Source organism: Carassius carassius, chromosome 28 (genome assembly GCF_963082965.1).
Source record: "Carassius carassius chromosome 28, fCarCar2.1, whole genome shotgun sequence".
In the NCBI taxonomy this organism is placed as follows: domain Eukaryota; kingdom Metazoa; phylum Chordata; class Actinopteri; order Cypriniformes; family Cyprinidae; genus Carassius; species Carassius carassius.
In genome coordinates this window covers 21,407,004-21,429,530 of record NC_081782.1, presented here as the reverse complement: position 1 = coordinate 21,429,530, position 22,527 = coordinate 21,407,004, and the positions used below count along the sequence as shown (strand labels likewise).

General features: G+C 35.7%; 1 protein-coding gene and 1 long non-coding RNA gene across 2 annotated transcripts; both read left to right on the top strand.

Annotated features, from left to right (window-relative positions):
- Positions 1 to 771: 771 nt before the first annotated feature.
- LOC132108190 (ras-related protein Rab-4B) lies at positions 772 to 16,450 on the top strand. The gene is made up of 8 exons (XM_059514805.1): positions 772 to 974; positions 8,145 to 8,225; positions 10,180 to 10,294; positions 10,386 to 10,448; positions 11,766 to 11,920; positions 12,341 to 12,436; positions 15,181 to 15,357; positions 16,154 to 16,450. Exons 1-7 carry the CDS (start codon positions 959 to 961, stop codon positions 15,294 to 15,296), a joined length of 642 nt encoding a protein of 213 aa, XP_059370788.1. The 5' UTR covers positions 772 to 958; the 3' UTR covers positions 15,297 to 15,357; positions 16,154 to 16,450.
- Positions 16,451 to 17,017: 567 nt separating this feature from the next.
- On the top strand, positions 17,018 to 17,740 carry LOC132108189 (uncharacterized). The gene is made up of 2 exons (XR_009424417.1): positions 17,018 to 17,468; positions 17,544 to 17,740. It is a non-coding gene; the product is annotated as an uncharacterized LOC132108189 (long non-coding RNA).
- Positions 17,741 to 22,527: the final 4,787 nt, after the last annotated feature.

The following is a 22,527-nucleotide window of genomic DNA, read 5'->3' as shown; positions in this document are numbered from 1 at the left end:
TGTCACGGGAGAACAAAGGCAGGGAGGAAATCATGCAGATAGTGGCACAGGGATCTGTAATTTATCACCTGTGGGCCCTGGGCAGTCTGCCGTGACAAGGGCTTTGAAGATGTGTGCACTGGGCCCCTCGAAGTGTGCATGAAGGAATGTGTGGCCAGAAGAACTTCAGAAAGAATGGAATCGACAAAGACATGCAACAAACTCTTTTATTAAGTTTTATTGAGAAAGGAAACTCTAACATCTTAATACGACACTCATCCAATACAGCAGTGATCCTCGGCTGATAAATGCATAAATTAAACATATATCAAATATACAAATAGAGCTAAATAAATTAATAAAATGTAGCCAATATTTTAATCTTTGATCAAAAATATTTATACCATGATGAAGTACAGTATGTCACTGAACCATGAACAGTTTTGATCACGTGGAGTTAGACTGCCACCGTGTGTTCATATTGCTACACTGGAGTAAGTTTTTCTAAACATCTAAACCATGTCCTGTTCATAAGAAAAAAACATAAAACATTCTCAAAATTATAATTTTTTTTTTCATTGTGACTCCCCAAATTTACACATAAAACATTTTTATTTATTGTAACAGTATGTGTAATGTATTATGGTAAATAGATAGATGCGTATATGAACTCTAGATACGTAAAAATAATAATAATAATAATAATAATAATAATAATAATAATTTCCTTATTTTGATTGTGCGGTGTATCATGACAGGATTCTTGAGACGCGTCATGACATCAGCTCAGTGTCGCGAGCACGTTGTGCACGCGCAGGTTTGTGTTGTAAAACAGGAAGCTGTGAGAGGCGTTAGCAGCAGTTAGCCTGTTGGCTACAAGTACTTCGCACAGAAACGAAACCAGAGCATAGCGTTTCTCTGAAGAAGGGGATAAAGAGTATCTTCTGCCCGGTTGATAGGTTTAATCGGTGGGACCGACATGTCAGAGACGTACGGTAATGACAGCTCATTTTTGTTGTTGTTAGCGCGTTTACAGCCAGCGAGAGGCGCGTGCGTGTGAGTGAGCGCGCGTGCTGGATCAACATCACCATCATCAGGCAGTCGGTTTCTGACTACAAATCTTAAGTAGTTAAGCAAAAAGCTGTAATTAGTGCGTGATATTACAATCATATACCTTTAGAGTCATTACTGTAATTCTGGCCTGCGCAGGTTGTGTGTAAATATGTGTGTTTTGGGTAATTTCAACACTCTCAGATGGGCCTGTCAAAACAGCATGTACTGGTGATGATGATGATATCTGAATTAATATGTGTACATAAATATGTTTGTGTATGCCGGGCAAGAGCTGCTAAACTGGTATGATAATTGATAAATATTCCATAAACTAATATATACATCGCTGTAAAACTCATTTCCTGTCTACTTAGAACTGCTGTAATTTATTTTTTTTGAATATCAACACTACACAAATAGTGTCCTTACTATAGGACTGAGAAATCACACGTTTGTTTGACAGTTCTGGGCTCTGCAGACAGCAGGAAAGATGAAAACCTTCTCTGCCTGTCAGTCATTTAAAGTGAACTGTGATTTATTTCTTTTTTTTCAGTATTGTGAGAAATAAACTCGCAATTGCAAGTTATGTCCGTATTGTAAAATATATATATATATAAATATATATATATATGTATATAAGTTATGTCGGAGTTGCGAGATATTGGCTTAGTTTAGTTTATATCTCAAAAAATGCATAATTTATAACAAATGCGAGTTATAAAGTCGGAATTGTGAGTTAAATCTCACAATTCTGAGAAAAGAATTTAGAATTCTGAGATATAAAATCGCAACTGTGAGAAATAAAGTCAGATTTGTGAGATACAAATTTAAATTTTCAAAAAGTTTAGGCCTACGTCTTGCAATTGTGAGAAGAAAGGTCATAATTGAGATATGTTAACTTGCTTTTGCAAGAAAAATAGTCAGAATTGGGAGATAAAAAGTCAGTTACCTTTTTATTTCATATTCAGTAACGGAAACAGACTTCCATACTTGAGCAACTTTTTTTCCCTCCATTTTGTCCACTCTTGGAAATGACTTCTTAATAACAATATCGTTGTGTCGTTTTATTTGTTTGGACATTAGTCATTTTAACACAATCCTAATCCCTTCTTCTCTTTCTTATTTCAAATGAGATTCGATTTCTTTTGTTCAGTCAGAAGATCCTTGTTTATCTGCAGTTTGGCTGTTTGTGTAGTTAGTTCGTGATTGACTGGTTTAGTTTGTTCAGGTTGTTCACGAATAAGTCGTTTTGTTAGCAGATCGGGTGGTTTTTGAACCGTGTGGTTGAATGGATGACTGGTGAGTTAAGTTAGCTGAAATCTCTTACAGCAGATTTAATAGAAACTTGACGCCTGTGGTTTAAGGTTAGTTTGTTTCATTGCACTGACTTTGTGCATGTGATTTCCGTCATCGACATCATGCATCTTTGCTCTGCATGAACTGTCTTGGTTTCATTTTTACACACTGAGAGAAAATCACTTCTTCTAACAAGTACCACTTGTCCTTGCTGTGGTGAGCACTGATCAGTTGAAAAGGGTATGATTACTAGAAGAGGTATTGTTTTTTTTCTTCTTCTTCTTTAATGTTAGTGTAACCACCACTACTACTAATTATTTTATTACTGATATTAATGTTTTTATGCATTTTTTGCAGTATAGCGGCAGTATTATGCACTATCCTGCATAAAATCTAATTACATTCTTAATACACTTTCCTGCTCTAATTGTTAGTTCACCAAAAAAGGAATATTTTGTCAAAATTCGATTACAAGGAAATGCCAGTGTGAGCTTTTTCAAACTGTAAAATGTTTAGTATATGTGCGAGGGGGAAAATGGTCCTTAAAGTAGGGGTGGGCGATATGGAAAAAGAATCATATCACTGTTTTTTTTTATTTTTTTAGAAATATCACAATTAAGATTTTATCACAATTCTTTGTCATGTTGATTTAACTATTTTGCAAATTGTCTGAGTATTATAGCCACACTAATTTCCCTATTATAAAGACAATGCATTTCAAGATAACAAAAAATGAATGGCAGATATTTAAAGCAACTCAATTAAATTTCTTCAGTCAAGAGCAGTGAGTGTTTTTTTTCTCTTTAATTGTTTTGTTGTTTTATTAACGTTAAAGGAATAGTTACCCCAAAATAAAAAATTCTGTCAGCTGTTTGTCAATTCTGTCAAAGTGTTTTATTTTTATACCACCATTTACTGACTCAAAAGTGGGTTTAAACCTGAATGAGTTTCTTTCTTCTCCTGAATATAAATGCTATTTTGAGGAACGTGGAAAAAGTTTCTGGTCCACAGTGACTTCCAGAGTATTTTTTTTGCTACTATCAAATTCAGTGTGGACCAGCAAATGTTTGGTTACCCACATTCTTTAAAATATCTTATTTTGTCGCTAGATTTTGCACTTTCACACTGCCAGTGACTACCAGGAATATGTGCGTGCGTTCACACACAACCCGTAAAGGTTCCGTAAAGACACGTGACATCAGGCCGTGACATGTAATGCACGAGTCGAAAATGACAAAATTTTTGTCGCAATTTTCCAGGTCTGACGTGTAGTGTGAAAGGGGCTTAATATATATGTTTTTCTCTCAACTGTTTACTTTCATTTTAGACATAACCAACTGAGTCTACATGTAAACCTTGTGTGTTTTGACAGTTTTAGCGCAAAAGGTAACTTAGTTCAATAATCAGGCGCTGTTTGACAGGCTTTAGCGCACACGCTTTGCCTATGCGGCGCTCAGAAAAAGCACAGGTCAGACCAGCACGCAAATTGAACATTTAAAAGCACATGCAAATAATGAGACCGTAACTCCTTAAAAGTTACTGAAAAAAAAATAAAAAAAGGAAGTTTTGTGAAATTTAAGTTGATCCATTGATGGATGTTCTTGCAAAGAAAACAAACGTCTGTCTTCATAAACAATGGGTCATATCTTGTCTCGTTTCTGAAACTTAGCTTTTAGGTTGATGTCACCAAGACTTTCACAGAAACAGCGCTTTTTATGATACAATCAGTTCACAATCGATAAAATCAAGTTTCTTTTGAATAGTTTCACTCAGAAATGTCACATTGTACTAAATTAAAATGTCTTGTGAAAGCAGTTGCACGTTGACTTTTTTTTCAGTGCCCTAAAGTCTGTGTTATGAATAGCATTCTGCTCTTACTGTTATCAACAGTGTATATCATTCACAGTATGCAAATGCGGTATGCAAATTCTGTACGGCATTTGCCGAAATATACAGTATAAAATGGAGCATACTGCAAGCAATAGGCCTGCTTTATCCCAGTTCATTCCAAATGATTTTCCATGTCTAGTATGATGTATAAATCAGAAATATTGTCAACCATGACTTTTAACTTCTCTTTCTCAACATGCAAATAGCAGAACAGTATATACTGTGCAGTAAGCAATAAAATGTGAATATAGCCATAAAACATGAGTGGCCCCTTTAAATCACTGGTTGAAGTCTACAGACATGTCTTTTTATCGACTGATGTATTTGTGCTGTAGATACTAAAATATTCATGTAGTTAATGTGGATAGTAGTTTCATGTTGCAGAAATCTCCCCTTCACCCTCATCTCTTCTTTCTCTCCTCCAACCCCCATCAATCCCCTGAGAAACTGAGCCCGTTCCAGTGCACATGGCCTACAAATCACTTTTCCATGCCAATAGAGAAAGAATGACCATCTTGCCCTGGCACTGTAATTGCTTTACTATGGCTCATTGATATCCTTAGCCAATCTCCAGGGGCACACTTAACGATAGTCAATCACTCGTTCAGGACACCCTACTAGACTACTGATTATCTTTTTAACATGACTTCACTCTAGCATTTGTCATGAGTGACATACAGTATGATTCATCTGTCACACAGTAGCAGATCAGGCCCCAAAGAGACTGTAAAAATCTCTTAGACTTGTTTTTCCCCCTAAATACTGCATATATTTTTTTAGATGGTAGCTGGCACATTATGTGTTATGCAACAATAAACATGGCAAACAGTAGGGCTGTAAAATCGATTAATCGTGAATAATCACTTCCAAAACAAAACAAAAATCAGGATTGCTGTTCATTTTTGTAGGGCTGCACAACTTGGCCATAAAGACAATTGTTAATATTGATATTTACTAAATAAAAATCTAAATGACTAAATCAAAACACAATACTATTATAACTATTATAGTATTTCACTGTAAAACAGAAAAAGCAAGTATAATAATACAAGAAAAAAGTTGTTTTGCATTACATTATTAATATTGTTAGTATTATTTTGCATACTAATGTATGGAAAATAATATAATGTCTTCATTTTCAAGTATTAAACCATGAAGCATTTAGTTTTAAAACTTTATATATATACATATCACGATTCCAGTTTTATTAGATTAATAGTTTTCCAGTTTTATAGATGAATTGTTGCAGTCCTGTAATGACAGATATGGTATTTCATTAATTCAGCATAGACTTTTAAAGGAAGTGAAATATGAAAGTCATTTGTTAATCACATGATCTTTTGACTTGCGTTTGCCTTGTAGCTGAGTATGGACTAACCATTATTTGGAAGTACTTCGGTCTGGCTGTCTTACTTGTGGTGTTGTGTGTCTAAACCACAGTTACATTGGTAAACATGGGCCTGAAATTTAGGCTTCAGTCCTCTTTCAGTCCACTTTTCAACACCCTTTTACTTCCCTTTAAAGATCATTAAAGGGAACTGATACATCTTGCACATGTCAGGTACAAGTAATTTAGTCTTAAACATTCGAAAACTGATGTTTAAGCTGTTTCTGTACAGTGAACATTTAGTCACCAACTGCTTTTCCATGAACACGAGCTCAAGGTCATGTTGTCAGAGTACACACACTCACATCAGAAATAGCACCCATTAGCTGACTGTCTGAGTCTCAGCCACTTCATTAAATATGATTTATTATGCCTAAATGTCATGTTGGAGTGATTGCAAAGTCATTTATCCATTGAAGGTCCTTGGCTTTTTACCCTTTTTCATTATGACAGAGTATTCATGATAGATCTGTTTGAAAACCTAGTCGTCTATCTAAACTGAATTTTCAGGCATCGTTTATTCAATGGGAAACTTATACCCTATTGTTTAAGAATTCAGAATTTTTTTTTTCTTTCATTTTTCAAAATCATTGAATTAATCATGTCAAACACTGTAGCGCGCAGCGCCACAATGCTAGCGTTTAGCTTAGCACCATTTATTCCTTACTTATCCCATCCATTCACTACTCATAACCATCTTTAAATAGGGAAAACATGGAAGTGTTTGGGGGCTTCTAAATCCATCCCTGTTTGGATCCTAAGGAATGAATGGTGCTAAGCTAAATGCTAACATAGTAGTGCTGTGTGCTACAGCGATTAAGTGCACGCACTGAGACGGGAGAGGTACGTATCAACTCGTCTAAGTTGAGGGAAAAATACGGTGGAATGTGGAAAAACGGTGGTGTTTTCCTTTAACTGCTTTCATTGATTCAACGTAACTAGGGATGTTCATTTTAACCGGATAACCGTTAACCGACCGTTAAGAATTTTGGCCGATTAATACAATGTTAAATGGTTTAAAAAGTAATTTATTTATTTATTTTCAACAGCTTATCAAAATATTTTAAAATGTTTTGCTGCATGGTTAAAATAGGGTATGCTACGCGTTTTTGCTGTTGTTTTTTTTGCTTTCCAAAACGTGACTAATAAACACACGACTACTACAATATATGGTTGATCTGAGTTTGTTTTATTATAATTTTTATTATAATAATGCAATGCTAATCGACAGCCTTTATCACTGCTTAGAATACTATGAAATATGTTATGTAAGATTCTGTGTAAGAAGCCACATTATCTCAGAGAAGGATTTATTTCAAACACTCGACTGACATTATAAAGTGAGTTTGGAGTAAAAACATGTTATTAAATGTAGTATTTTCACGTCCTTTCAGATGGAGCAGCATTTACTACACAGAGCCATCGTTTCACTGACAAGCTACGCAAACAGCTTTGATAATCGCAGAATGATTTCTTCAATTTCACAATCGCACAATTAAATTGTCAGCGATTGTTAATGCGATTTTGCGTAGCTTGTCAGTGAATTACGGCTCTGAGTAGTAAATGCTGCTTCATCTGAAAGCACGTGCTGGAGATTTACTACTAATCACAGAACCAGCTTTACTGACAAGATGCGCATGACAATCACATTAAATTAATTGTGCAGCCCTATAAATTATATTATAAAATATATAAAGTGTATAACAATTATTGGTGCTTTAAAGTGCCCCTGTTATGGGTAATGAAAGGTTCATGTTCATGATTGGTCTCATTTTCATTTTGTCATGCCTTATAAAACTGGGGAAACCGCTATTTTACCGCTTCAAAAGTGGTATCCAGTGGCACAGAATGAACTTACATTTTCATTCGGACCTACTGAAAAAGATCAACAAGTGGGCATGCAATATGCTAATGTTTCATGTTGATGTCAACATGAAACGGCTTGAGATTCATTTTAAAAGTGACTTGTTTCAATTATTCAGTCGACTCTTTCTTTGAGAGACAATACATTTATACAAGGTGCACTTTCAGATTTAAAACTTTGCAAGATGTTTTCATTCACTTAGAGCTGTGTTACACACTGCATCAAAGGTGGTAGTAATAAAAAAAATCCATAATAGGTGCACTTTAAATTCTAGTAATCTTTCATATTTATTATATATTTTTTTTTGTTACTGTTTTTACTGAATTTTTTGATCAAATAAGTGCAGCTTTGGTGAGCATATGTGAAAAACTTTCTGCTGGATTTACCTTTGGCAGAATCGGGCTTGCCGCATAATAGCATTGATATGAGCAATCTTCAGTTTAATGCATGTTTCGTCAGTTACTTGGCAACCCTTCTTGGAAGAACATTGCTTTTCAGGATGGATTTAATTGTTCAAAGAATACACTCTTCACTGACATGAGAATGGAGATCTGTAGTTCAGATCAGGATGGCCCAGTGCTCTGAACGGCATCCAAACAGACTTTAAACATGTCCTCTGTGCAATGCAACAGCGATATTGATTCTGTTTCCTTTTTCTCTCCCTCTTGGTTTCAGATTTCCTGTTTAAGTTCCTGGTGATTGGCAGCGCTGGGACTGGGAAATCATGCCTCCTTCACCAGTTCATAGAAAACAAGTGTAAGCCCATATTAATGTCACACACTCACAAAGACTTGAATTAAAACCTGACCTTTAATTCTCAGAACATTCAGCAGAGAGAATGTTAAATCTTTGTGAACTAGAGGAGCTTTATATGCTTTTGAAACATGAATAAAGGTATGTTAAGCAATGAATGCAAATCATGTTGCCAGTGAGCTTAGAAAATCCAATGCCAATCTCAATTTACAGAGAACAAATAAATAAAAGCGGTTTAATTTTTTTACATTGAATGGATTTTGAATGACTCTGTGCATTGACTTAAGGAAGTCTACATGAGTCATATGATTAAACAAATCAGATTTTATGTGGTATTTTGAAGTTCTGTGAGTGACAAAACACACTGGACTTTTGAGAACTCATTCTTTTTATATTTATTATTAGCTTATGTTGTTGGCCTGGTTCATCTTGTAAGCTTAAATACACATAAAACACAATGTTCAGTATCTGAAAAGTAGTCAGTTGCACACAATTTTCTGATGCTCCCTCATTGACTGAAAGCATGAAGTGTGACATGTAACTGTTGTGCAGGGTAAATGCATTTTGGGAATTCATATTTTTAATTTGATTGTTAATATACAACTGTTCATGAGCATTGATTGAGTCACCAGTGCACACAAATATTTATTTCAGTTTTCAGAGTAAACAAAAGGGAACTGGAGCGCTGCTGGTATCCCTTGTATCCTCTGGTGCTCATGGAAGGGTAAACTGTTCATGAAAAATCCAGGTCTAGGCACTCAGTAGGATGCAAAAGTTAAAAAGCCTTTATTATTTAAATGGGCTAAAGCATAAAACACCAACGCATATCAGCCCACTGGCCTTCATCAGGGTGAATCTAGTTGTTACCAATTGTTTCAGTGTAAAATTGAAACTGAAATAAAAATAAATTAAACCTAAACAATAATATTTAAAAAGAACAAAACTAATAATTACTCACCCTCCTGTCATTGCAAACCTCTTCAGAAGACAAATTAAGATATTTTTGATTAAATCTGTGATCTCTCTGACCCTCCATAGATATACCCTCCACGATCAATGCACAGAAACAATGACGCGCTCTCTCAATGAAGACGCGGAAATTTCAGCAAAGGATAAATGGATTTGCAGCACAAAAAAATCGCTTTCAGTAGCTCTGCTACTAAATTTATTTAAAAATGGCAATCCATATACAGCTATGACCAGCTGTTCCTGCATCTTAGCTGAGCTTTCAACGTTGTTACGGGAAAGGAGGAAGCTGAAAGTTTAGTTCTTGTCACATGACCTGCGGTGCGCTTGCGGCATTCTGAAAAGTTGAGATGTTTTTAACTCGATGCGGTGCGGACGTGCTTGGAAAAAATGGGCGCTTCCATTATGAGCGCGCATACCATGCGCCTACATTGGAAATAATGAACTTGAGCACGCAAAAGACACGATATGTGAACGGACCTTTACTCAGCAATTCTTCTCCCCAAGATTCCGTCTTTCTCCATTTTGGAGAATACCCCAGAATGTAATCAATGCAATCAGCGTCGTTTACGTTCAGTAGACAGCATGCGCATGCTGATTACGTTGATTACGTTCTGGGGTATTCTCCAAAATGGCGGAAGATGGAAACTTGGGGAGAAGAATTGCTGAATAAATTGTTTTTATTGTTTTCTTTGATCGTGGTAATATTCTTGCTGTCTATGGGAGGGTCAGAGAGCTCTCGGAATGCATCAGAAATATCTTAATTTGTGTTCCGAAGATGAACAGAGGTCTTTTTTTGGTGAATTATCCATTCAACTAAAATTAAAATTAAAACTAAAAATGTAAAAATTAATTCTGATTAATCTTTAAAAAAAAAAACTGTAATAGTTCAAAGAATACAAAAACAACACTGCTGGCATCAGACATCAATGAAACAATCTCTTTAAGCAGTTTTTCAGTTCCGCTTCTAACCAATCATCTTCTTTCACAGTCAAACAGGACTCCAACCACACCATCGGCGTTGAGTTTGGCTCCAGGGTTGTTAACGTTGGCGGCAAAACGGTCAAATTGCAGATCTGGGACACAGCTGGACAGGAGCGCTTTAGGTACTTGCCTGTGATTGGCTCGTTAGCACATCCTCACTGCTCTTGTGCTTACTCTGATTGGTTGAGGTAATTCTCCGCTTGTGTCTTCCAGGTCGGTGACCCGCAGTTACTACCGGGGAGCAGCAGGGGCTCTTCTCGTGTATGACATCACAAGGTAAGGCAGCTGTGGGGTCACCCGACCGCAAAGATACATTTTGTTATGAAATGGAAAAAAATTAATCTTTTAGCTGCAGGGAATGAACTAAAACAGAGGCACATGGAGAGAATGACTGCCGCATTGAATTGAATGAGCTCCAGGTTGCCATGCAGCTGTCCTGGTAATAGAGACAAAGACAATGGAATAATAAAGACTGACAGCGCTGTAATAAAATGTCATCTTCTGACGAGCGGCAACTATCGGTCCATTAGATGGGATGTGAGCACAGTGAGCGAGAAACATGAACAGAGTGATGGATTGTGTGTGTGTGTGTGTGTGATGAGAGTCGTCCTTCAGCACTGCACTCTCGTCGCTTTACCCTCAAACACATTCACCATGCTCCCTTTCTTCTGTTGCTCTGGAGACCAGTGACTCAAACAAAACAAGATTCCTTGAAAGCGTGACGAATGCACAGTGAGGAAATGTGAAGGACGGCATTATGAGTCATGTATTGTCTCACTGTTTCTCGAAGCACTCAGAGGTCGTCACAGTCATTGACTTCTGAGAAGAGGCATTACAGTGAAGCATGTTAAGTGTTCGCTGTTATTGAGTCACAAAAGCAGTTTCTCTGGTACCGATTTTAAATGGTGGAACTCGGGGTAAATATTGACTCCGAAAATTAGTAGCACACTTGGCAATTATAGTCAACATGTTATAAAAAAAAAAAAAAGGTTGACTTCTGGTATCACTATGCAATTAAGCACAATTTATCTGTGTAGGTTTTCAAATATTTGTGTTCGTAATTGTTATTAAAATGCAAACCTTTGATGTCACTTAGGCTCCCCAGGCTATTGGTTAAGGCTTATCAATAGCTATTTAGGCATTATGAAATCCTTTTTATTTTTTCCAAATTCAATTTTTTTGATGTCAGTTTTTCTGGATTGTTTTTTGTTTTATATTCATTTACATTTTTCTAGACTCAGTTTTAATGGGTAAATTAAATATTATCCATCAAAAAGCATGTCTTATACTCATGTAAAGCATTATATGTACTGTATGTACAGTATCTCCATCTATATCCGCATACATACATGATATCGCATGGGGTAATATATACTGTGTTGCAGATCGCAGCTGATTGAATGTATTGTTGCAAAACTATATTATCGGCCTGGCTCTAATTCGCTAAATGCAATGATAAGACATGGAGATATTAAGATATTATATACATTAACATCATGATTTTCTGTAAAGCTGCTTTGAAACTGTGTATTATGGAGAAAGAGAAAGTGATATCTAAATTAATTTGTCTTTGTGTTCGTCTTTGTTCTCTAGTCGGGAGACCTACAATGCTCTGACTAACTGGCTGACGGATGCACGGACACTGGCCAGCCCTAACATCGTCATCATCCTCTGCGGGAATAAGAAGGATCTGGATGCGGACCGTGAGGTCACCTTCCTAGAAGCGTCTCGTTTTGCCCAAGAGAACGGTTAGAGCTGCTCTTTAGGCATAACACATTTATAGCTATAGTCCAAAATTACTCTTGCTTCTGGCACCTGTTTGTCATATATCTAGAGAGATCTGTTTGTATTCATAATTCATAATTGGCCAAACAGATGTGTGCCGCTGCAGAGAGTGTCCTTCTCTTCCTCTCTCTCTTTTTGTTATTTTTTATGAGCGGCTCATTTACGAGTTCTTCTGTATTGGTCACAGGAGTGCTGTAGACATGGCTAAAGACCGTAAGATGGTTCGGTTGCGGATGATCTCTTCACACTAAAGCACCCTCATTTAACTGACGCTTAGCATGCTTGATAACAGGTGTCCATATGGACCTTTTCAACACGAGAGCATTTGTAGGGTGAGCAGATGATTGATTCTGATGTGCTAGCCTGACTCTGTCCTCCCTCAGAGCTGATGTTTTTGGAGACGAGTGCTTTAACCGGGGAGAACGTAGAGGAAGGCTTTCTCAAATGTGCTCGCACCATCCTCAGTAAGATTGAGTCAGGTAAGTGAACGCTGCACTGCCAAGACATTTTCGTATTAGTTTTTTACTATGTATATATTACTATGGCTCATAAAGTATGATATAGGAGAATAATACAGCCCATATTTGAGATAGGAAAAGACAACTCATTTTTATTCAGAGGCCCAAACGGTCACACTTTTAAGGTCGATTTCTCGCAATTAACAAACCATTTACTATGACTTTTGCCTCAATACATTTCCTAATTTGCTGCTTATTTATTATTAGTAAGGTACAGTAGTTAAGTTTATGTATTGGGCAGGATTAGGGATGTGGAATATTGTCATGCAGAATATGTGCTTTATAAGTAATAAAAAAGAGCCAATATGTTATTATTTGGCATGCTAATAAGCAAGTAGTTAATAGTGAGAATTGGTCCCTGTACTAAAGTTTTACTGTCCAAATTGAGGAAAATATACAATTTGATGCAAATTATATTTTTATAGCCAAAAAGAGGAAATTCTAATAGTTTGTAACTCAATTAGATCTTTATAACTGACAACTTGCATAAATGCATAGAAATATTTGTTGTCACCAGGGCTCGAACGAAACTAAAGTCAGAAGCAAACCAAATTTTGACAGGTCCAGAACAAGAACCCACCAAAACAAAATAAAATGTTATCATTCTGAACAGAAACTAAAAATTTGAAATAACCATTAACTGGTTAATAATGGTATTTTATTGTTCTATTTCATATTTGAAATGTTAAGCTTCCATAAAAGGAATAGCCTATATTGGCCTATACACTAAAAGTTCACGGAAAGGAAAACGAGACGGCAGAAAGTAGCTAGTTTTCATTATTTTGCAAAAGCTTTACGGTGTTATTTATTTTGGAAAAGCTTGACAGTTTTTAATGATGTGTCTTGCTTCTGTCTGTGTGACCAACCAGTGTTGGTGTGGCCATATCGCGCCGGCTCCTCACGTCACACAGACAACATATTTTGTGAGATTGCAGCCTGTTTGTTATCAAAATGAAATACAGTTAAAGAAACGTATAAGAAGTTACACCGCTCCGTTGTACAATCTGTTGCGTTCAGTATGACCACTGCCTCACTGTGCAGTTTACAAAAACCTGATGCGAAGGATGATGTTTGCGTCAATGCGAGTATAGTACAAAGCCTATAATTAATAATAATATAATTAAGTGTGCCTGTAGCTCAATTGGTAGAGCATTGTTCTATCAAGCGCAAGGTTGGGGGTTCGATTCCTAGACAACACATGATAGGTAAAAATTGATAGCCTGAATGCACTGTAAGTCGCTTTGGATAAAAGCATCTGCTAAATGCATAAATTTACTTTAGTCTAAAATTTAATTAATAATATTTTAGCTTCCAGATACATTGTGAATATGGAAACATTTGGATTCATGCCAAATGAGAGAGGTAGCCATTAGTTTCACTTTAAATTGATTTGGTTTTGGATTGATGTTTTTAAACACACAGCCTCACTTTAGAGGATTGTTGTGGAGAGAAGGAAACTGATAACAATGTTTATCATCGATATGTATATGCTGTTTATAATGTTTGTAAAAATTTTCTTTACTCACATTATTGCCTAGGCTACATTATTTCTGAATGTAATAAAAAATAAAGCGACACAAGCTTACGCGACTTATGTTTCTTTTCCTCTCAAATCGCATTTTTATAAGTAGTGTTTTTGACAATGCAGCAAACATTTTTAAATATCTTTAAAAAAAGTAAAATGTTAACAGATTTTCTTATGTTTAGTAGCCTACATTTGGTCAAAATCTAGAAAAGATGATGATGTTTTGGCTGTGATACCAGATCTCTTTTTTTCTTTTGGACTTTATTATTATTACTATAGATTAAAAAGTAGAAAAAAAGAAAAAAAACATTATTAACCGTTATTTTTTTCTGCTGAAACCGGTTTTGGAACAGAGGAATGCAAAAACAGAAACGTTAAAATATCGATTCTGCTTCAAGCCCTGGTTGTCAATCTATATTTCCCAGTAATATGTCTTAAAAAGATTATATTTAAATACTATGGTCAAAAGCTCTGTAGGTTTTTGTTTGTTTGTTTGGTCGTCTGTAAAACATATAATGCAAGTATGATAAACATTCCTCAAAAGCCTGTTGTATCATATTCAATACTTTAACATTTTACTGAAAAATTATATATGAGTGATCTAGTAGATCTAAGTTGCTTCATTCCAGTAAGTGTTTAACACGATCTAAAGGTGGACATTTTGAAATTATAGTAAGATGCCTTATAAAGAGTCATTTAAAGGGATGGTTCACCCAAAAATGTAAATTCTGTCGTTAATTCCTAACCCTCATGTCGTTCCAAACCCATTAGACCTTCATTTTTCTTCGAAACACAAATTAAGATATTTTTGATGAAATCTGAGAGCTTTCTGACACCGCATAGACAGCAATGCAACTGAAAGGTTCAAGGCCCAGAAAGGTAGTAAGGACAGGGTTAAAATAGTCCATGTGACATCAGTGATTCAACTGTAATTTATGAAGCTATGAGAATACTTTTTGTGCAGAAAGAAAACAAAAACAACTTTATTCAACAATTCTCTTCTGCTTCAGAATTTTCCTTTTTAGTTGAACAATCCCTTTAATGAGATGGCAGAAGGCATGTACTGAAGTAGATTGTATACAGGTTTTTTAGCAAAGCTTTGATTATTTAGAAGCCATGGAAATGTGTTTATCAAATATGATACAGTAGGTTAAGCTTTGTGTTCTCTATACTGATACAGGCGAGTTGGATCCGGAGCGGATGGGTTCTGGGATCCAGTACGGCGACGCGTCCCTGCGGCAGCTCAGACAGCCCCGGGGCTCTGCTGCACAAGCCAAGCAGCAGTGTAACTGTTAGGGGCCCGGACACCCTGACCGCTAACAGACATCTGACCATACACACACAACCTCCCCCTCAGGTCAGTGCAGTGTGACTGGCTACAGTAGAGTTTCTTCCTATGACAGATTTAGAGGAAGGTTCTGGGAAAAAAGGTCGACATTCCCTGATATAATAATATGTTTACTGTGGAAACCTATGGGGCCTATGTTATGTTACACCATTGTAATTGTTAAAAAACACTATTATGAAAGCATAATTAAGATTTAAACATTGTGTTCATTAAGTTCATCCACATTGCAGTTAAAAGGAAATATAAAGTAATATATAATACACAAGTCATATTTTGCTACAAATGCGTCCATTTTCTTGATCATAAAAACAGAAAAACCTGTAATATTGTCAAATACTATTACAAGTTAAAATGCGTGTTTACTATTTTAATATACATTAAACTGTATCTATTTCTGTGACGCAAAGCTGGATTTTCAGCATCATTACTAAAGCCTTCAGTGTCACATGATCCTTTAGAAATCTTTCTAATTTGATAATTTGACTAGACCATTATATATATTTTTCAGGGTTTTTGATGAATAGGTTCAAAAGAACATAATTTATTTATGGGGGAAATTATCTTTTGTAACATTATAAATGTGTTTAGTGTTAGTTTTGATCCGTTGAATGTGTCCTCCTTTTTATTTTATTTTTTTTTATTTTACTGACCCCAGACATTTTAATGATAATGTCATATATCATATTATATATTTTTTATTTAATTCAGATTGTCTACGGGTAATTGAGCATACATCGCAGATAAAACTTAAGTTTTGTTGTAAAGAATAATACGTTTTTTTAAATTTGTGAACTCTTTCTTTCAGCTCCGGGTGTCTCTGGGTATTGACACACCCCTTACCCCTCTCCCAAATGTGACCCTTCCACACCCAGACACATCTGGATCATATCTTATGATGAAGTCCATCTGCCAACTTTGACCTCTGACCTCAGAAAGCTGTTCACCTAGGATTCACAGATCTCCCTGACTGCTTCGCCCCGAGTGAGGGGCACGGGCAGTAGAAGTGAATCAAGACCCGACTGAGAGACTGTGTGTGTGTGTATACCTTCTCCTGTGATCCTTACACACACACACACACACACACACACACACAGTTCCCTCTTCTAAAGTAACCCGCCGTCACTAGACTGGGACAAACCATTCAGCAGCAGCAGTGGATCAAACATGACTAGGTCTTGAATCATTTTATACATTGTGACATATCAGTTATTCGTTGGTGTTAAACTGAACGTCCCCTTGATTTTGTTTTGACATTCCTAGAAATGACAAATAAGCATATGAGCGTCCGTGTGCCGTCACTTATTACCAAGACTGCTTTTTACCTGCGTAAATATGGCCAGAAATGAAACATTGATCTTCTGAGAGAACGTAAAGCTCTTAAAACCCCATATACACTGATATTTACACTGTTGCATTGGTTGGGTATTTAAAGTGCTTCTAAAAGCACAAAGAAGGGGAAGAGGAAAAAGAAACATCCATTCGGTCGGCACTATCTGGTGCATATCAGATGTATACCGCCATCCCTGTCTGGCTTGGGTTAGAGGTTATCTTCGAACTTAACCTCACCCGTCTATCTGCACAGACCTCCTACCTTCAGATTTAGTGAAATCAAGGACAACAAACCTTGTTCATTTAGTTGTTTACATTTTGCATTTTTTTGGCAGAAATATCAATGTTTGGTGGTTTAAAAAAAGAAAAGAAAAAAAAAACATTAAATTCTCCTAAAAACTCAAGAACATGTTCAAATCATGTATATATCAATAATGAAACTAAAGATCAAATGTTTCCTAAAGAAAATAAAGGTTACTTTAGGACAGTTAAGATTTTAAGCACATTTCCTCCTAAATTTTCACAAAAATAAATTATGCTGATTTTAACATTTTATTATTAGATTATAGTAATGCAAATAGGATTTTTAATGCTTAATTTCAAATAAAAAAAGTCACAATGCATAAAAAAATTCAACTCTGTTATTACGGAGTTAAAGTCATGTTAAAGTGTACACTGTTAGAATGGAAGAATATTTCCGTGCAGCAACCAGCTCAGACCCTTTAGACTGCAACAGGATTGATCTTCCACTGTAGCTGTGGTGTTTAGTCCTGCATGTTTTGGGTTGATTTGTCCGTTGTTTGCTCTGGTTACCCATAACGGGGAGATCTAGAGGTTTTGAGCAGCACAGTGCCCTGTTCCCTCAGTGACATCATCATTATGCACCACAGAAAGACCTGTTTTGATCTGTGTTTTAAATACTGTCTACGTGATGCGTGGGTTTCCCTTCCTTTATCTTTTTTTTTTCTTCTCTGCAAGTGCACTTTTTTTGACTGTTTATATACTGTACCTATAGAATTGTAAAATTTATAGTAATTTAATGATATTAAATGAGAGAATATTGTTTGAGGAGTGATCATTCCTAACTAAAGAGCAACTAAGACTAGTCCAACACCATTTCAGCAGTAAGAAGTCGTCTTGCCACCTCAGCTGTGGACAAGAACACTCTGTTAGTTGTAAGTGTGGGGTGTGTGATCGGCTCGCCACATCTTCTAGTTCAAACACAGCCTTAACTGACTAACCACATGATTGTTCTACAGTACGTCATTCAAGAGGCTGCATCATGCTCTCATAATCATCCAAGCTCTTAAAATACACTTAAACTGTTATGGTTTTATTTTTATTTTATTTTACGAAATGTTATGTTTGAGTGAATTAAACCATTTTTATCCATCAAAATTTTGACTCAAAGGACCATTCCAGTGTAAACAGATGTTAAGTTAAGCTGCAGTCACACTAGACTTTGAGCGTGCAAAATTTGAACGGTTACTGCAGTGTTGGTAATATGACGTCACACTCATTCATCAAAAAATTCTATCTATTCCAATTTACTGCAATGCCATCTTCTGGTCAAATGCAATAATTCGGTGCATTATGGGTATTCTCTAGCTGTTTAGTGAAAATCGTCTGACACTTTTTCATTGCGGTGCATTATGGAATTAAATGAGTGCACTCGATTACGCCTAATTTGGTTTCAGACACCACAACAGATGGCTGTCAGCACAAATAGTGACCTATTTAAGGGTATAGGGGGTGATTTCGGACACAGCCCTAGTACATTGTTTCTTTTAATATAGCTAAGAGTTCATGGGTGATGCGAGTCTTCTATTTGTCACATGTGATGATATTCATGTGATATGAATTTGTAGAACAGAGTTCACCAAACTTGAAGTGAAATTCGCATGCACTTCCATTTTCTGTTTTCCGCATTCACATGCTTAATTTGTTGTAACATTTAATGTCAAATTTTCGCAGGTGAGATCCTGTCAATTTAAAAAGAATTCACGCAGTTGTGCATTTCACACAAGGGAGATTTACCCCACGCTGATTTGGCAACCGGTTCAGATTGGCTATGCAAACTTACCACACTAACAAACCGAAAGCTTAATTTTTAAGAGTTAAAATTTTTATACATTGCTCTATTATTGACCAGAATTTCACTAATGTGACTGCATCTTCATCGGCGGAAGTCAATGGAATGAAAATTGTAGTGTGACTGCACTGCTTTCCAGAAAATGATTTCAGTTTTATGCACTCAAAGTACAGTCACATTTATCGTTGCGCGGTGAAATTTCACTCGCAAATTCCATGAATTTCAACAGGAAACTGTGCAATTGAGTTTCATGCAAGTGCAAAAAAAGTCCCCCCAAGTAGATCCAAGTTGGTCATGTGAGTTCGGCATGCTGACCAACAGATAACTGCTTTGTGAACTCTGCTTTATACAAAAGGACCGTTTACGCAAAATTGTGGTCCAAAAATTGGTCCATTTTCCATTTAAGCGTTGTTGTTTTTCTACATGATTAACCGACTGCATGTCACTGATGCTGCCCAATGTATTTACCTGGAATATTCTTTATGGTGGTGATATTAGTGGGTTTTAAACTTGTTAAACCCTTAAATTTACAGGGCAATGCCTAATGGTCCCATTGAAATGTGGTACACGATGTTAAGAAGGATGAACACAATTATCGTTGTTTATCTAGATTTAATTCTGTTTATTTTAGTTTATTTAATTGCCTTTTTTTGACAATTTCAAAATGTACTGTTCAGATTTTCTTCTTCTCTCTGTGTGGGCGAAATCCATTCATCTGAATTGGAATCCACTCTATCGGGAATTTCACATGATGGTGATCGATTTCCCCACAGATTTCACAACTGCTTCAAGCTGTGTATTTTGAAAGTGACTCCGAATGTGAGCACCAATGACAGCAGACAACGGATGTTCACTAATGTGAGCGCACTTTTACAACAGCACCACTACTTGAGCCGGGAGAAATTCAATGACTCCGCTCATGTGGAGTTTGGGTGCATTTCATAACCAAATATCAATATGGAGTGCAATTGAAGAGTAGTTCAAAATACTGCATGAAACCAGTTGTTGTTTGGTAACCATTGTGATTTTTTCATTCATATATAGCCTACTGTATATCTGAGTCATCTGTGCTGTAAATAAGATTGGATTTGTTTATCGGAGTGTTTGGGGGGAGGCTGCTTGTTCATTTTAAAGATTAAAGTTTGCTTGTTTTTTATGTTCTGTGAATGTCGTCTTTCAGTGGTGTCTGTTTTGTGTGGGAGTGTGTGACTGTGAGCAAGTTGCTTTCACTTTTTTGTTCTTTGACAAATTCGTTTTTTTTTTTTTTATTAGTATCCAGTTATATCTATTTCTATGGTGACAGATGCATAAAACGTGACATTCACAAGAGATTGAAATGCTCCCAACCCTGAACATGTAACTATTTTAAGAGGTGGTGATTTCATGTTCATATGATGCGAGTTTTATGCAAACAGGATTTCTGTATGAAAAAAAGCAAGCAAACACCCATAAATCATTTTGGTTACCAAGTTTTTGATATTGGTTATTATTAAGCAATACAACTCGTTGACCAAGACCAAAAATACATCAGTACCAACCAGTGGCGAGGTCAGAAATTTTAAACTGAGTGGACCTTGGTGGAATAGGGTGGACCTGAATGACTACTCTCAAATTACACAAATTTTACAATATAGGATAAAATCACTATACAGTTCAGATAAGTTAAATGTAATTGATTGTTAGCCAACAAATTCATGAATATACAACAAAATACTTTTACAAGCAGCTACAAGGAAGACAAATATAGATATTGTACTGCTATATGACCACTGTAGCAAGACATCAGTGTTCAGTAATTGTGTTCATTTTAAACTGGAATAACCTGGTTCACTAACTTACTGTGCCACGGCCAAATTTCTGACAGCATTATACTTTGAGAGCGATCAGATGTTGCTTACATTCAGGTGCGTAACCATCTTTTCAAACGTGGGGGATATATATATATATATATATATATATATATATATATATATATATATATATATATATATATATATATATATATATATATATAAAACATTACAATATAACATTTCTGTAATCTATATAGCCTACCAGTCAACAGTTTTTGAAGAGTAAGATTTTTAATGTTTTTATAGAAGTCTCATCTGCTCACCAAGCCTGCATTTATTTGATCCAAAGTACAGCTAAAAAAAAAGGTAATATTGTGAAATATTTTTACTATTTAAAATAACTTTTCAATTCGAATATATTTTACCATTTTTCCTGTGATCAAAGGTGAATTTTCAGCATCATTACATCATTACAGTTTTCTGTGTCACATCCTTCAAAAATCAAATCATTCTAATATCCTGATTACCAATATTTAAAACAGTTAAAACAGACTAAATTTTTTTAGTGTTCTTTGATGAATAGAAGGATCCAAAGATCAGCATTTATGTGAAATAAAAAGACTTTGCAACATCATACAGTGTATCATTCAAAATCTTAGAGTCAGTATAATTTATATTTTTTGGAAAAGAAATTATAGAAATGAATACTTTTATTTAGGAAGGATTCTTTAAATTGATCAAAAGTGATGATAAAGACATCATTTTACAAAATTATTATATTTCAGATAAATGCCGTTCTTCTGAACTTTCTATTCATCAAAGAAACCTGAAAAAAAATCTACCCAGCTGTTTTCAACATTATCATTATTATTATTTTATTTTTTTGAGTAGCAAATCAGAATATCAGAATTATTTCTGAAGGATAGTGTGACTGGAGAAATGATGCTAAAAAAATCAGCTTTGAAATCTCAATAAATTACATTTTGAAATATATTCAAATAGAAAACATTAAATATTCTAGTAAAAATATTTCACAATTTTACTGTTTTGCTGTACTTTTGATCAAATAAATACAGTCTTGGTGAACAGAAGAGACTTGACGGGTAGTGGATATGCGCATTGATAATTGGCTTAGAAATCTATAACTACGGGACAATAACAAATAATAATGTTTTTTTATATACTACAAACGCTTTTTTTCACATAAGCTATAATAGTTTCTATACTGTAATAAATGCTATGTCAATTAGCACTGCATTGTTCATATACTTTATCACCTGCTGGAGATGAGTTGAAAAACCATATATTGTTGCAGTCGTATGTTAAATGTCTTCGTGTTTCCAAAAGTGTCTGTTTTTCTGTGAAAATAACTGTTTTCATACAGCGATAGCTGGACGCTGTTGTCCATATTAGGAGTTTCCTGTTATGACTTTTAGCGCGAGAGCGCGCTCCAGCTTCGAGCATGAATTAAACACACATTGCAGGAGAGCTTAGCTTTCAGTGATGTTCATATCGCCTTCTGAAAAGGTGCGGGGGACGAATTTCAATGATATTAAAAGTGTGGGGGACACGTCAAAACTTTGTGTACCAATTAGCAGCAAAAGACTAGACTTGCAGTTTATTTTTCGCGAAAACTGGCGTAAAAGCAATATTACTCCGTAAATAGGGCAGAGCAGGTGGTTCATCAAGTGTGGATAAATCAGCTGGTTTCAGACGATTAGCCCGGGTTGATGTTGATGTTTCAGGTTATGTTCTTGTTTTTTTATATATATATTTAATTAAAGATGTCTGTTTCGACATGCTCATCTTGTGTAATGCGTGTTAAAAGTTTACTTCACTAGCAGACGTAAACTCATCTTCCCACCCCCCAACAATACGCGATTGGCTAAACAGTGCTAATAAGCTTATTGATTGGCTGTTGCAGTAAGGCAATTATATGAAAAGGTTTTCGCTCTACAGTAGTTA

Coding starts and splice junctions, on each gene's coding strand:
- LOC132108190 (XM_059514805.1), top strand. Junction 10,295..10,385: donor GCTGGACAGGAGCGCTTTAG/GTACTTGCCTGT, acceptor TGTGTCTTCCAG/GTCGGTGACCCGCAGTTACT. Junction 11,921..12,340: donor TCGTTTTGCCCAAGAGAACG/GTTAGAGCTGCT, acceptor GTCCTCCCTCAG/AGCTGATGTTTTTGGAGACG.